The sequence below is a fragment of the Hyposmocoma kahamanoa genome, unplaced genomic scaffold (assembly GCF_003589595.1).
Source record: "Hyposmocoma kahamanoa isolate Upper Pololo Valley unplaced genomic scaffold, ASM358959v1 65, whole genome shotgun sequence".
Lineage (NCBI taxonomy): Eukaryota > Metazoa > Arthropoda > Insecta > Lepidoptera > Cosmopterigidae > Hyposmocoma > Hyposmocoma kahamanoa.
The window spans coordinates 16,095,332-16,112,503 of NW_020653853.1; the positions used below are offsets into that span (position 1 = coordinate 16,095,332).

Sequence of the window (17,172 nt, forward strand, 5' to 3'; positions counted from 1 at the left end):
GGGGCTCGGGGTATGTAGTGACTGGGTGGGGGGAGTACATAATAATTGGAACGTACTTCTCCCCCAACCGCTCCCTGGCGGAGTTTGAGACATTTCTTGACTCCGTCAGGACAGCGGTGTTGCGACAAGCGCCGAAGCAAGTTATTGTCCTCGGCGATCTTAATGCGAAGTCGCAAGCGTGGGGTAATCTCGTCTCTGACGCGCGAGGTGGTGCTGTACAGATCTGGAGTATACTCTCTGGTTTGTCCCTCCTGAATAGAGGGACTGCTCAGACTTGCGTGCGACAACAGGGAGGGTCCGTAGTGGACGTCTCGTTCGCTACTCCCGCGGTCGCGCGCAGGATCAGAAACTGGAGAGTGGTGGAGGACGTGGAGACCTTGTCGGACCACCTATATATCCGTTTCGAGATCTCCGCGGTCCTTGGACATTCCGCCCCGATTCGTAGACCGAGTCGCTTCCCACGCTGGGCGCTAAGTCGGCTGGACCGGGAGATGGTCGAGGAAGCTGCCATAGTACAGCGCTGGTTCATTGCTGGAGTGAGAGAGGGCGTCACCGCCGACGATTTGGCGAGCCACCTGCATACTGCTCTGACTGCAGTGTGCGACGCGGCCATGCCCCGGGTCCGGCGACGACCTCCCCGCCATCAGGTCTACTGGTGGTCGGAGGAGATCGCGAAACTCCGAACGGACTGCAATGCTGCCCGGAGAGCCTACGTCCGGTGCCGACGCCGTCACGGCCATGCCCCGGACATAGAGAGCCAGCTGTGGGAGACATACCGCCTTAAGAAGAAGTCTCTGCAGCTGGCAATAAGCCAGGCCAAAACCCGTGCCAGAGAAGAAATACTGGCCGGGTTAGATCGGGATCCATGGGGTCGTCCGTATCGTGCGGCGCGGAAGAAACTCCGTGCCCAAAGCGCTCCCATTACGGAGACCATGGCCCCGGATCTCCTGCGAAGGGTGGTAGGGGAGCTTTTCCCAGACCCTCCTGAGCACTCTCCCCCGGTGATGGCCCCACCCTCCTCACCGGAGGAGGGTCTCTCGCAGGTCCCCTCTGTTACTGAGGGAGAAATAGCAGCAGCCCTGTTCCGACTACGGGGCAAAAAGACCGCACCGGGACCGGACGGCGTTCCGAGTCGGGTGCTGTACTTGGCAGCGGAATACCTAAATGAGTTGCTCCGGGGACTGTTCGACACGTGCCTACGTAGCGGGCAGTTCCCGGAACAATGGAAGCAGGGCCGACTGTGTCTGTTGCAGAAGGAGGGTCGTCCAATCGACTCGCCTTCTGCCTACAGGCCCATTGTACTATTGAACGAGACGGCCAAGCTCTTCGAGAGGGTCCTCGTTAACCGTCTCGTTAGGCACCTCGAGGAGGTGGGGCCTGGTCTCTCGGAAGCCCAGTACGGCTTCAGGGCGGGGCGGTCTACTGTCGACGCCCTGGATGCCCTGAAGAGTCTCACGACAGACGCCGTGGATAAGGGGGAGGTGGTCATGGCTGTTTCCCTTGACGTCAAGAACGCCTTCAACAGCCTTCCGTTCGAGACACTGAGAGAGGCGCTCCGGTACCATGGAGTACCTCCCTATCTCAGAAGGCTTTTGGAGGCGTACCTCCAGGACAGGGTGGTTCTATGGGAGGGCAGAGACGGGAGGCTACACCAGAGGCGCGTCGGGTGCGGCGTTCCACAGGGGTCCGTGCTGGGCCCCATGTTGTGGAATGTTGGCTTTGACTGGCTCCTACGCGGTCCGCTCCTTCCCGGGACGAGGGTGATCTGCTACGCAGATGACACCCTCGTTACTGCTCGGGGCAGGACTTATGAAGAGGCCGCGCGGTTGAGCACCGTAGTGACATCTCTGGTGGTAGAAAGGATCCATCTGTTGGGCCTGAGGGTCTCTATACACAAAACGGAGGCCCTCCTATTCCATGGCCCGCGCAGAGGTCGCCCTAGGGAGGCAAGGATCACCCTTTTTGGGGAGACGATCCCAGTCAAGGCTCAGATGAAATATCTGGGCCTTGTACTGGACGGGAGGTGGAATTTCAGGACGCATTTTGCCCAACTCGCTCCGAAGCTGGTGGGTACCGCTGCCGCCCTAGGACGGCTCTTGCCAAACGTAGGCGGACCAGGCTCGGTTTGCAGGCGCCTGTACTCAGGAATAATCCGGAGTATGGCCCTGTACGGCGCACCGGTTTGGGTGGAAGCTCTCACCGCTCGACTTAAACCCTTCTTGCGGAGGCCGCAGAGGGTCATAGCGGTGAGAGCGATCCGGGGTTATCGCACGGTGTCGTGGACGGCGGCCACTCTTCTGGCGGGCGATCCTCCCTGGGAACTCCAGGCAGAGGTGCTCGCGGAAGTGTACCGATACCGAGCGGCCATGCAGGCCAGGGGGGAAAGGCCGAGCGCCGAAGATCTGGAGAGGATCAGGGCAGCGGGCCGCGCTGCCTTAATCCGGAAATGGACGGAGGACCTAGAGGCCCCAGTCGCGGGCTTAGTGACGGTGGAGGCAGTTCGCTCCCACCTAATCCGCTGGGTCGACCGGCGATATGGGTCTCTGTCCTACAGATTGGTGCAGGTTCTCACCGGACATGGATGTTTCGGCGAATACCTGCACCGAGTTGCAGGTCGGGAGACGACCCCTGTCTGTCACGAGTGTGGCGCTCCCGTCGATACAGTGCGTCATACCGTGGCAGAATGTGCGGCATGGGGCCCCCAGCGGCACTCCCTGACCGCGGTAGTTGGCGGAGATCTCTCGCTGTCGACCATCGTGGGCGCGATGCTCGACAGTCAGAGGTGTTGGGAAGCAATGGCCTCCTTCTGTGAAAGCGTAATTTCGCACAAGGAGGCCTCGGAACGGCTCAGAGAGGACGACCCCCTCGCTGACCCGCTCCGAAGACGGCGGCTGGGGAGACGAAGGAGGCAGTACGCCCACCTTCTTCCCCCGCTGTAGTGAGCCGTGGGGACAGGGGTCGGGGGACCCTATCTCCAAGTCTGTGCTCACAAGTGTGAGGGTGCCTTTGTGTTGACCCGGGGCACTCTCTGAAGGCCGGGGTCCGCTCACGCGGACCATCCGCCGAGGCGTTCCTGTAGTATGCGTAAGCGGATCCAGGGGCGCCTCGCTATGGCGGTGGGGGTTAACCGCTGGGTTTTAGTGTGTATACCGGGCTAGAGCCCGGGAGTCATACATAACCGCTCGCAGCTCCCCCCGAGCCGAGCGGTACGCGTAACGCGTTTCCCAGAGATAAAAAAAAAAAAAAAAAAAAAAAGGTTTAAAAGAAAAAACATTTTCCTCTCAAAACTACGTTCGAGGGTATGAAATTTCGACGAAACGTTATTTCTGGAAAATGTCAATTCGAACTACTGATAGGTAACCGTATACAAACGCAACGGCGACTACAACTGCCGGCGCCGTCGCGGCGGCGGGGCTACCGCTGTTAATAGTTACGGTGTCGTGTGTAATTAGCCTTATGATTTTAATTTCACACATAATAGCTCATTTCGTGTAGTTCGTATTATATTTATGACTTTGATGTGATAAAATCAAATTTGACGTATGAACACATGTGACCTTATTATGTCAAGGGTACGAATTTATTAAAGTTGTGGACTTTCATTTTCAGGGGAACAAGCCGTCTTGTTTTCGTAATATGTGAGATACCCCTCAGTTTGTATTAGTCATAATCATGTCACTCTAAAATACCAATATTTGCGTATTGATATTACATATTTCTTGTGTTTTTAGTAAATTCGGTACTCAGATAGATAAGCTTATTTATTTTTTATTGTTGTAGTTTTAATTTAAAGATTTTTTTGCTACGACCTGAATACTTGGAGTATATTTACCTAATCTTCCAGTAATAAACATAGAGTGTGTAATATCTCCCTCTGAAATCCCGCAATTATAAAAAAAACAGCAAGAAATCAAAACGAAATGCTATGTATTTACTATCTTTTTTTTTATGAAACCAGGTTACTGGTTTCTAAATTTTATTTTGCTGTTAATGCACCACATCGTGTTGTCCCAAAGGGGATAGTTGTAAATCAGTGCTTTGCTTTTTGGCAAAACTAGCACTGAGCTAGGACCTTTTGGCTTGCTGCAGCACACACGTTATTGTTATCTCATTAGCTAAATATAAGATGTTTACTATGTTCATATATGTGTGTTTATTTGAGGTGAATGTTTTTTTGCGTCCATTTCTTCTTCTAATTGTTCAATATGCTTGTGTGTGCTTGTGGGAAGACGCACGAACGAAACGTTTTATCTACCAAGTGACCGGACGTACAAGTCGTGCGCCTGATTGTAAGCGAATGTCTATAATAGTTGCACTGGCACTCAGATTTAAATCACAAAAATCTCTTGGACATTTCCACTGCGCCCGTCACCCTGAGACATGAGTTGACAAGTCCCATGTGTCGGGAATTACACCAGAACCCTTACCCTTAGAGTGTTGTATACTCAAAACCCTTACCCTTTAAAACTGGAATGCAGAATGCTAAAAATTATATAAATTACATTACACATATAAAAATGCAAGTAAATGAATTGACTACTCCGCGAAACCACTGAACGTTAAGTCGTGCAAAATAGCTGCGCTTGTGTATGTGAACATTTTTTCATGCAGTTCATTTTCCCACCCTCCCTCCGCATAAAATTAATAAAATAAATAACACAAGCGCAACTACGGTCACAAACACCACCTAAACTTCTGACAGAAACTTCCGCAGCCCCTGAGGATGCCTCGTGCAGAGGCGAAACACGTGTCGGGTATATTTTTTAGGCGGTGGTGTTTGTGACTGTAGTTGCGCTTGTGTTATTTATTTTATTAATTTTATGCGGAGGGAGAGTGGAAAAATTAACCGCATAAAAAGTATTCCACACAAGTGCAGCTATTTTGCACGATTTAACGTTCACTGGGTTCTCCGAGTAGTAAATTACTTACTTCCATTTTTAGTAACATGGACTTCCGCAAAGTAACGCCTGAATCCATTGACTTACAAATAAATGGACGACGGGTCTAATACAAAAACCACGAAAAAAATGTCCCAAGTCAACCTATTTAAACGTAGTGACATGTCAAGGAATATGAAAAAGCTAAAACGTTGAATTTAAATTGTAATGTCATCGCAGTACTGTCTAATTTTGCTTGCTTCGCTGTCAGTCGTAGAAACGAAGACTAGAGCGTGAATGACGCTCTGTATAGGATTTTAACGCCCTATAAGTTCGGACACTTTTTAGCGCGGACCCGACGTCCATATAATTGTAAGTCAATGCCTGAATCTGTTAATTACATTATACATAATAATATAATTTGGCAAGTGTAAATGTTTCTCATGTCTTAGCACAGATCATATTATAAACAAAATGTTTTTAAATACAAGACAAAACGCAATAGGTACATAATATACAATGCATTCAATAAAAAATTTGACGCAGTCAGCCGAATAATATCTATTACGTATAGACAAAAATTACTTGAAAACAAGTTCTAAACGACCAAACCATCGTATACCACCTATTACTGCTCATTATTCGTGCATATGTGGCTTTTAAAAGTTCTGTGAAAAGCTGAGTCATGATGAAAAGCGGAAAACCCACACAGTATACGTTGTACCATACTATAAGCTTGTTGAGCTATTACTCTACACGTTTTATGATAGTGGTGTGTGATGCTATTTATTAATTGAAATTGTATTAATAAATGATTAATTAATTGTTAGAAATTTGACCATTTGTAACCGACTGACATTTTCGATTGTATTTTTTGTTTCTGTACGTTACTCTATACGTTACGTTACTCTTATATTTGCACACACTCGTTTTTATAACTCACACACTCAACATAGCTCCGCATTAGGGAATGCCTGTGTCGCGGGTGCCATGGACACACACATAGACAACCACAAATTACACCCAAACTCACGAGAGAAATAATTGTAGGCCATACAACTATTTCTCTGCGTGGCAGTCCGGCATGGTAACCGTTCGGCCACGGAGGCAGTTCAGCGATTTCGATGATTATTTTTTGTTTGAAAGAGGGTACGTACCAAAGTAGTTGTCCCATTCAAATTCGGAGAAAATATTCCAGTAAAAGTGTCAAATTGGTGGATGAATTCGGTTTGTTGCATTTCACCTACTTTTTGCCAACCGATATTCGATCGATCGATGCCATGAATTCCACATTTGATTTAATTTATATTATTATTATTAAATGAATTATTATTACGGTTACAATAAATGTATCAATTGATTATTGATAATTAATCAATTTAATTTTCATTGTTTCATTACGTAACTCATTTGTTATCAATAAAGTACTATGAATATGACTAATAATATTATGAATACATACTTTAAGACGGGTATGTTGTATTGGGTTTATATTATTTAAGTAAACACCTATACATATTTATTTATGTTTATTTAACATATGTATCTTGAATACCCATGTAGAGTTATTAGATTTTTAACGAATGCTACACATTTAAGAAAAAAATCTTTCTAAAAAAAGTCCAGTTCTAGTTGAATTCGAACCAGTGTCTGTAGCCATATCGGGGCAACCGCTCTTAACCAACTAAGTTTTTTTATGATACCCAGTGACGGGACGAACAAGTTGCGCCTGATGGTAAGCGACTCACCTGTCCATAATAATTGTAATGTCGCTCAGAGTTTTAAATGATAAAGATCTGATGAGTATTGCCACTGCGCCCGTCACTCCTAGATTTAATTTGACAAGTCCCACGTGCCCGTAATTTCACCACCACCCATTGACTTACACTTATATGGTCGTCGGGTCCGCGCTAAAAAGTGTCCGCACTTGTAAGGCGCTAAAATCGTATACAGAGCGCGACACTCCGCTTTAGTCTTCATTTGTTCTACTGACAGCGCGATACTGCGATGACATTACAATTTAAATTTCGAATAGGTTGACTTGGGACTTTTTTTTCGTGGTTTTTGTATTAGACCCGTCGTCTATTTATTTGTAAGTCAATGCCACCACCCACAAGATTTTTTATATTTTCATATTTATGGCTATTTTAACCGACTTCAAGAAAAGGAGGTTCTCAATCCGACTGTATTTTTTTATGTATGTTACGCGGTAGCGAAGGCATTTGTTAACGGATTTTGATGCTTCTTTTTTGTTGGAAAGAAAATATTCCACCTCTAAGGATGGCAAACTAAGGGATGAATCCGGTTTCGCGCACTTTCCGGTATCCGATTTCAATAAAACTTGTCAAAAAATAGATGTAATTCCACAAATCTTTGAGGTCGGTTTTTTATTCTGTATAACAAATCCGCCTCATAATCATAATAAAAGACTGTATGTTATATTTTAGATAGTGTCATAACGGACTTCTCTATTCACGCGAGTGACGTAACGAGGAAGGAGACCGCCACATGTAAATTTGGCAGTTCTTCTTCTTATTGTATCGATGGCATACACTATAACGCTTATCTTTGGTGCAGTTTAAATGTTACCTTTGCAAGTAATATTTATCGACACGAAATCTTATTGAACTGACTAGAAAAAGCTTTATTTCCATGTAATAAGGGTGAAAAAGGCGTGGGCTGCGTGTCGGCGCGGTCCGATCGGAAACGATTGTTAAAACTGACTCCGCTTCGGTTTTTTATAATTAGAGAAAACATAAACAATGATCGTAATACAAAATGTATTTTAACTTTAATAACAAATTACAATAAAGGAAAACATCATGAGAATTGACGACAAATACAAATTTACAACCATTTAGGTACAAATTACACGATAATAATATTAGGCATGTTTTTTTTTAAAAACCGTTTAATGTTTGTAACCTTTGCTTCTTTAAGGATAGGTATTTTACGCAAGCCTGGATTGTAGGTGGTGTAATTAATATAAATAAAATAGGAACAGGCGGAGGAAATTTGATACATATCCGACGTTGACAAGCGCCCGATGGCAAATGACGAGGCGTAGGCGGTGTGTTGTTAAGCCGCTAGCAATTTTCAAGTTTTGGAATAAATATGAATTTAACAACTACAGGGCTTCAGTTGAAAATCAAAATTTAGCAGGTTCTCTGTAGTATTAATAGAGAAATAGCTGTATACAAAAGTTACGTTCAAAGTTAGATATTTTATTAACTAAAAAATAACGGATAACTCACGTATTTAAGTCGAATTTTTGCTCGACATGTTTCGAATCAATTCGTGGTCCTTAATTATGAGATTCTGCGGCGGTGACTCGACGGAAACTGCGCGCCAAAGCCCTGGCAGCCCGATCACTCAGTACGGCAGCGGGCGCAGGCGGCGTCGGCGAGAATCTACCCTCGTTTGCTTAATAATAATTATTATTAAAGTCATATGCAGGATTGCACACTACACTAACAACGTCACTTTCTAAAGTCTCGTCTACACTAACCACTGACGTAGTACCTAACACTGTTTTCCAGCCGAGAGGTACCGACCATCCACTGTCACGATTGACCACGGACCACGAATTGGTTCGAAACAAGTCGAGCGAAAATTTGACGTAAATGCGTGAGTTATCCGTTATTTTTTAGTTAATATGTCTGAGTCTCACGGAGGTTTTCTATTTAATGATATTTTGTTCTTAAATAATTCGTTTTAGATTTTTATTTAACCTGTTTTCAGGATTTTATATGATCAGATAAAGTACATAGTATCGTGTAGCGAATTAGCACATTATTTAGACAATATCTTTAGGTGTATCGTATATTTTTTGTAAGACTGATATTTATTAGTAAATCCTAAATCATTTGATCTAACAAAACTGATTTTCCCGCTTCTCCTCTGGTGATTTGCCTAAAGTTTTTTAGAGTGCCTTCTCAAAAGAACGTCTAAAGAAATTTCACATTTAAGTACTGAATGCTACGACTAAAAAATAGCGCTTATAACCTTGACTTAATTATAATGAAAACAACAAGTATAGAGCTAGACTTCATTATAATGTACGTAAATCGCATAGGGTATGTATTATTAACATTTTTTTTGCAAGCGTTCGCGTGTCGTCAGCCACACCGCGCGGCGCTCCCTGGAATACGCATAATTAGTCATTTACTAGATTTATATTTTCTCTATTCATAAATAAAATGTACCACTGACATAAAGAGATTCGTAATAGAAAAAACATGCTTTTCATAATAAAAAACACATTTTCACCTGAAAAATATCTTTACGATTGAAAAAAAGATTCCTCAGAACCTATGTCTGGAGTACCTCACTGAACGGATGCGAGAAATGGACAAACACAAAGAAAAATAGATTGGAGTCATTTGAAATGTGGTGCTGGAGGCGAATGGAGAAAATGAAATGCATTGAGAAGATATCAAATGAGGAAGTTTTGAAAAGAGAAAGGAAGAAAAAAATCTTTTGAACACTATACAAAATTATTTATTGTTCTTTTCTACCTTAACAGGGAAAATACTAAGACGTTAAGGGTAAATAGAGCGTGATGATACACCATAGAGAACAGAAAGGAGAAATCTTTGGACAACTGTTACGTAACGACGAATTTGTGAGAATGGTAATTGAGGGAAAGATAGAAGGAAAAAGAAAGAGAGGAAGTCCACCGACGGCGTACAGAGAACAGATAAAGAAAAACATCAAAGCGAGCAGCTATAAAGAGGTCAACGAGTTGGCTATGAGCCGTGAGGAGTGGAGGAGGGTTTACCGACAAGAGCCTGGCTCTTAAATAGGATGATGAAATAAAACGTCGTAATAGCATCAATGACGTCACATAACATTGCGTCTTTTAGCGTATGTTACTTTTCAAGGGTATAGAAGTAGACGTGGAAGGCAGAAAGAAAGGCGCAAAAGCGCCCAATACAACACGTCAGTCAATATTGACCTTTTTCGTAAGCAGCATGCGGCACGGAAAATGTTTTCCCGAAAGATTGATGATTCGCTCTAACATACGATGCCAAGAGTACACTTGCGTTGAAATAACAACGTGAGTTGTTTTATTCGTAACAGAAAAAAACTAAAAATTAGTTTAGGGTCAGCTACCTGACGAATTAAAAAAAAAGTTAAATATATTTATTGAGATATTGTAAAATATATGTATCGCTGCAGAATGGCAACCACGTTGAGGCAAAAATCGCTGGTTCGAATCCAGTCGGGTCAAATAGACATCATGAGACTATTCAATCAGGAATGAATGAAATACTTCATAGTGGACAGGTCATATCGTTCAAGTGTAACTTGTAATGTAAATAGGTGTCGGCGCTACACCGTAGTGTGCTCAGCAGTAAGACTGTTTACTTGCGGATATTGGCACTGACACCATCTACCCGCGCCTATGCACACCTGGTAGAGACACTGTAACAGTCTAATCAACATTCTAAACACATTATTGTTTTGAACTGTAGGTCTAAATATTTTTTGTTAATTTTTTATTTATTAGTTACATCAAATAACATGTTCAATTTGCATAGATAAGAGTATTTCGAAAAGATGCACAGCCAGTGACAGATGAAACTTAACTTAATCGAATATTATCGAATATATGAAAGAAACTGAAAACAACATATAGATAAAAAAAATTAAATCAATAATAATAGTTATAGACAAGATGTTTACATGTTAATTATTGCTCTATGGATACCGGTTAGCGAGTCCGAGAACATATCCACTGTGCTTTGCTCATAGTGTACCTGATCTAGACAGATGGCAGACAGGTGAGATTAGATCTACTTTAGCTCTTCTAAATGGTGGCGACACAACAATCGTATGACGACGAATATAAATATGGTAACTCCCTAAGTTAACATTTAAACAATCTGGAATCCAGTTTCCCATACTATGCAACAATTGTGTCACAATCTGGTATTTCTCGCATCCATAATTAATAGCATAAGTGTAAAAATCTACTCACGATTTTAGTGTTGAGGTGCATAAGCTCCCGCTCGGTGACTCGGCGCCGCGCGGTCTCCATTTGCTGCTGGCGGTACTGGTTGTACTTATACAGCAAATACATTCCGGGCAGGGCCAACACCACGAACGGTCGCATCAAGCTGGACGATGTCGGCGCGCGTTGCGGCATTTTTTTATTAACATTATTTTTTATTATGCCAACCGCTTTTGTCTTTGACTGTCCTCCGAGCTTGGAGCCCGGGCAATTCGGATTTTAATATTACGAATCATTTTGCACTTTTACCTATATCAACTAAGAGTCACACCACATTTTCGCTTATAATTAACGTTTCTTTGGTAACACTAGTTAAAATATGGAAGATTTTGTATCAAAGTTTTCTATAGACTATATATTTAACTTTAGCACTTGTTATAGCGTCTATTTTCCTACGGGGTTCCTAAGTTTTGTGAATTATTGCTTGAATAATAGACCTATGTACTGCTTTTATACAGCATTATAGGACTCGTTCATCATCGTTTCTGAAACAAAAGAGAGCAGACTTTAGAAAAAAAACTTGATTAAAATGTGAAGAGTACCAATGAATCCGTAGGTTTTCACGGTTGCTACACGTTGGAAATAAAATTTTGGGTTATAAAACTAGGGAAGTGACCCCGGAGTGTCACGAGTGCGCTACTACAGACTCGGCGAGGCACACCTTGGAGGTGTGCCCGACCTGGAGCCAGCAGCGCCGGGATCTTTGAGACGTGGTGGGACGAGACCTCTCACTGCCCAGCACAGTTAGACCCATGCTGGGAAGCGGAGGTCATGACAGGCGATGGTCTCCTTCTGCGAGGACGTGATGTCGCAGAAGGAGACGGCCGAACGGGTCCGCGAAGACAGCGCCCTCTCAGACCCCATTTGGCGTCGGCGGAGAGGACGCACGCGACGGCTCTTCGCCAACCGCCTGCGTCCCATCAGCGGAGGCCAGCAGGGTGCAGGGTTAGGAGACCCTGCCCCTGCATTGCACAGGCCTCCGCCGCCGGTAGATGTTCCAAATGTTCCGGTGCATCTCCGTGCAGGTCGCCCCACATGATTAAGGGAGGGATGGTGTAGGGACCGCCCAAAGGCGGACCGGCACCACCGGAGTCGCGGTAGCATCTGAAATCCCGCGGCTTCGGCGCCAGGTGCGCGCGGGAACATCGTGAGGTTTTTAATGGGTATGCTCTTGGGGACCGACATAGTCCCCAGGAGAGAATCCCACATATCCCCGCCGTCTCCCAGCGGCGGGGAAGGCGTAACGCATTTTCCTCACGGTAATAAAGAAAAAGTTAGGTTAAGTTGGGTTTAAAATAAAAACATTTTGCTCTCAAAATTACTTTCGAGGTTATGAAAATTGGAGCAAATGTTATTTCTGGAAAATGTCACTTCGGACTTCTGGTAGGTAACCTTCGAACCGACGTCTTCTAGCAAACCGTGCCACACGCTGTGCCAAGTAAGCCACGGGACGAACCAGCGGACCTCACGAATTTTACCATGTGCTTGTCGGATCTTTGTATTTATTTTGGTTTTTAACGACTTTTTAGCCGTACCGCCATCTATGAGAAATCTATGAAAGTTTTTCGTCACCCGGTTAGGCACCTTTACAGCTACCAGCCCTGGCTAGAGATGTCGCTATTCACTGTAATTAAGTCTGTTGTAGTTTATTATAATTATTAATACAAAGGTCGAATGCTTAGAAAAACAAATGTTTCTTCAAACAAATGTTTCTTCGAATTGTGGAAACGGATTTAAATTACAACATACTCGTAAATCTCGATTTTCTATTACCGTGCTTCACAATAAGAATTTAATACCAATAACCTAAGTAGGTTGTCACAGAAACTAAATTGAATTTGCGCGACAATTCACTAAACAACTTAGGAGCGATCGATTGAGAAAATTAGTTCTAAACGATGTAGTCGGCAAATTGCGAGTCCCCGAAATAGAGTTAATAAGCGAACCAATGGCTGATTGATGGCTTCCTCCATGGACAGGGTGTAATCGGCTCCTCGTTTAGCCCTGCTTCCCTACAGCATTAAATGGCTCGAGTTTAATTGACGATCAACATACAATAAACAGTTGTTTCTTGTGCACCTACTTAAGCTAAATATTTAGTAATAATAATATGACATTTGTAATTTTTAAGTTTATCGAATGTTACAATGTTTATTTACAATTAATTTTAGAATTTTATACAATATTTAGAAACGCAGCTGCAGCGCCACAGTCGCACCACACGCGCGCCACTTTTGCGGACTTACATTATGAAAATTTAAAAAAAAATAAATGAAAAGAACTCGAGTGTATTATCAAGATATATTATTTAATATTCGAGTAATAGGTAAGTACTACTTAATATTTTACGATAATATACTACGTATCTATGATTCTCATCTCTGTATATGCATAAGATTTTCATCAATATTCAATCTATCAGTGATTGTAGCACTAGAGCACCTCATGAAAGAGTTCGTCCAGGGAAGTACTGCCACTTTACCAATTATTGCCGCCAAGCTGTAATGTGAGCATTACTGCGGTTTTTAAGGGCAAGGGTGCTGGTGAAATTACAGGCACATGGGTATAATAGGCAAATGTCTCAAGGTGATGGGCGTAATGGCAGTGCCCCTTAGATTTTTACGGTTTGAAGCTCTGAGTGGCATTACAATCACATTAATGTGTTTACTGCCAGGCGCACGACTTGTTCGTCCCATCACTTAACCATACCATAAAAAAACCGATAACTGTAATATCATGCAGGAAGAAATTATACTACATATTTTTTATTTATTTATTTATTTATTTCAGGCAACTAGGACCCGTAGATACATACCTTACAGACTAACATACATATAATATAACAATAATAGAATAAAACAATAACAGAAATATTAAATAAATAATTTACGGACTAATCATAAATACAATATAACATCGGGTCTGAACAGTTGCATTGCGTCTGACGGCGAGTTGTAGCTGCTTGTACTGCCACACTGAGCACTCGGTTCTGGAGGCTAGCGGGATCCGAAGCACGGTGCACCGCTGGCCGACCGTGGGAAGTTGGGGGCCCAAGTAGCGGGAAAGCCACCCGTGAAAGGCTGCCCCGCCACCCAACGAAAAATCCCGGAATGCTCCACCTTGCCGGTTGGCGACCGGAAGGGAGGACCAGGTGGCCATCTCCGGGGGGGTTCGGGCGTCCCCGCGGTCTCCAAGCCGATTGTAACCTCGTGTGGCAGTATGAGTCTGCTGCTTGGTTGAACACGACGCAGTGCCTCGTTCAACTGCCTTCCTCCTGCCTATTCACTTCTCCAAATCCAAAAATGAAAAACTATAAAAATGGAAAAAAGTATACACAGCGGTTGCACGTCCTCCCACTAAAAGTGCACCTCACTAACATCCGAGGTCTGCACTCAAATCTCGATTCGGTCCACTACCACCTTGAAACCGACAAACCGCAGCTGCTGTTCCTCACAGAGACGCAGATCAGATGTCCGACTGACGCAGCGTACCTCAGCTACCCCGGGTATACTCTGGAGCACAGGTTCGTACCTCGTGCCGGAGTCTGTGTGTACGTTCGCGATGACATCTGTGTCAAGCGTCTCAAGAACCTTGAGGCACCGAGTTTTTCAATTTTGTGGCTTCTGGTTGACACAGGAGTTACACAAATAGTGTACTGCTGTGTTTACCGATCGCACAGTGGAGATCAGGAGACGACCAAGCTGTTCCAATATCTAAGTGAGACGTCTGATGAGATTCAGCATAGGTACCCAGCGGCGCAACTAGTCATTCTGGGGGACTTTAATGCACACCATCAAGAATGGTTGTTCCCATACCAGAAGACCGATCACGCTGGGAGAGAGACGCGTAAACTTGCGTTAACGCTAAGCTTATCCCAGCTTGTCAGTGGCGCCACTAGGATACCAGATGTTGAATCTCATACGGCTAATTGCTTGGACCTTCTGCTGACAACTGATCCGGACCGATACTCTGTGGTTGTGGAGGCCCCACTGGGTACTTCCGACCATTGTCTGGTGAAAACTGTATCCGTATACTCCCCACCCGATCAGGGCCCTAGTGGTATGAGACGGGTGTGGCGATACAAGTTAGCAGATTGGGACGAAATGCGCCATTTCTTTGCGTCATATCTCTGGCAGGCGTGCTTTACTTCAGGAGACTCGTCGAGCTGTGCTGATGCTGTAGTCGAGGTCTTGCGTTTGGGTATGGAGTATTACATTCCATACTCTGATGTACCCAATGGACCCCAAGCTCGTCCATGGTTTAACGCTAATTGTAGTTGTGCTGAAGCACGTAAACAGTCCGCGTACCAAGCTTGGGCAGATGCTCGACTACGCAAAACTCCGAGTACTCAGAACATGAAGAAAGCTTTTAATAAGGCCGCCAAGAAGTGCAAAAGCATGTTACGTAGGGCCAAGTTCGACCATGTGCGCCGCATAGGAGCCAAGCTTGCCTCTTATCCAGCAGGCAGCAAATCCTTTTGGTCCCTGGCCAAAGCGGTCGAATCGAACTTTTGTCGCCCATCTTTGCCACCTCTGCTGAGGCCGGATGGCTCGCTGGCTCATACTGCGGAAGAGAAGGCGAATCTCTTTGCCTCACTCTTTGCAGAAAATTCGCGTCTAGATGCCGCAGGGACCCTACCACCTACTTTACCTCAGGCTGGCTGCACTATGGCGCCAGTTCGCATACGCCAAAAAGAGGTACTTAGAACTCTGCGAAATCTAGACGTGAATAAAGCTAGCGGGCCAGATGGAATTCCAGCAATAGTCCTTCGTAACTGTGCACCTGAGTTGTCTCCTGTTCTCACACGCCTGTACCGCCTCTCACTTGAGACTGGTGTAGTTCCCAGATCGTGGAAGCTTGCAAACGTGCAACCTGTACCAAAAAAGGGAAGCAGAGCTGACCCTGTCAACTATAGACCTATCTCAGTCACTTCCATACTCTGCAAGACTATGGAACGTGTACTCAACAACCGTCTCCTATCGTACCTTGAAGACAACGATCTCCTCAGTGATCGCCAGTACGGATTCCGACGAGGGCGATCTACTGGGGATCTTCTTGTGTATGCCTGTCACATATGGAGCGAGGCTATAGAAAAGCAAGGCGAAGCACTTGCAGTGTCTTTGGACATTTCTAAAGCCTTTGACAGGGTCTGGCACGCAAGCCTTTTAAGCAAGCTTCCCTCTTATGGGCTTCCCACTGACCTTTGCAATTGGATCTCGGATTTCTTGAGCGAACGTTCGATTCGAGTGGTCTTAGAAGGCTACTCTTCCGAACATATGGCGATAGATGCCGGAGTTCCTCAGGGTTCCGTACTGTCTGCAACTCTCTTTCTGCTGCATATCAATGATATGTTAATTCCAGGTACCTTTGCGTATGCTGATGACAGCACAGTTGTAGATAGGTACTTGACCAATGCAAGGGTCAGTGGAGAGGAAATCCAGTCTTGTCGAGAGTCCATGGTTAGCCGTTTAGATTTGACACTCCAGGCAGTCTCCGATTGGGGCAATGCCAATCTTGTCAAATTTAACGCTACCAAAACGCAGGCGTGTCTATTCTCCACAAAACGGAGTCCCTTTGAGCTGACTCCGACTTTTCGTGATATATCCATACCGATAGCCGATTGTCTCCAGCTACTTGGAATGGACCTGTCGTCCAATTTGAACTTCGGCAGATACATTGAATCCACGGCCAAAAATGCAGCAAGGAAGCTTGGGATCCTTTCCAGGGTGAGGCGGTACTTTACACCGGGACAGTTGCTCCAGCTGTACCAGGCACAAGTCCGATCGTGCATGGAGTACTGCTGCCACCTTTGGGATGGCTCTGCGACATATCAACTGGCCACTTTGGATTCAATTGACAACCGTGCCAAGAGACTTATAGGTGACTCGGAATTAGTGGAGGCGAAGCTGCAGAGCCTTGAACACCGCCGTAAAGTTGCCTGCTTATCGGTATTTTACAGGATATATCACGGAGAGTGTGCGATGGAATTACATGATTTAATTCCGCCTTCCCCTTTCCATCACCGGGGGACTAGGCGTAGGCTTGGGTTCCACCCCTATGTTGTGGATATTCCAAAGATTCGCACGAAGCGTTACGCTTCCACATTTATATGGCGAACGGCTATGGAGTGGAATTCCCTGCCTGCAGACTTGTTCCCTGAACGTTATAACTTGGACCTTTTCAAGGCGAGAGTGAATAGGCATTATTTAGGTGTGCATGCTCCATCGTCGACCTCATCGTCACTTTCCATCAGGTGAGATGGAGGTCAAATGCGCACCT

General features: G+C 44.7%; 1 protein-coding gene across 1 annotated transcript in view; it reads right to left on the bottom strand.

The window, feature by feature from the left end:
- The window catches only part of LOC113231308, a 129,266-nt gene that overhangs the window by 80,482 nt on the left and 31,612 nt on the right, over positions 1-17,172 (bottom strand). The window contains exon 2 of the mRNA XM_026465574.1: positions 10,861-11,378. Within this exon, the coding sequence (XP_026321359.1) occupies positions 10,861-11,028 (168 nt within the window). The 5' untranslated portion in view covers positions 11,029-11,378. The remainder of the gene's footprint in view (positions 1-10,860; positions 11,379-17,172) is intronic.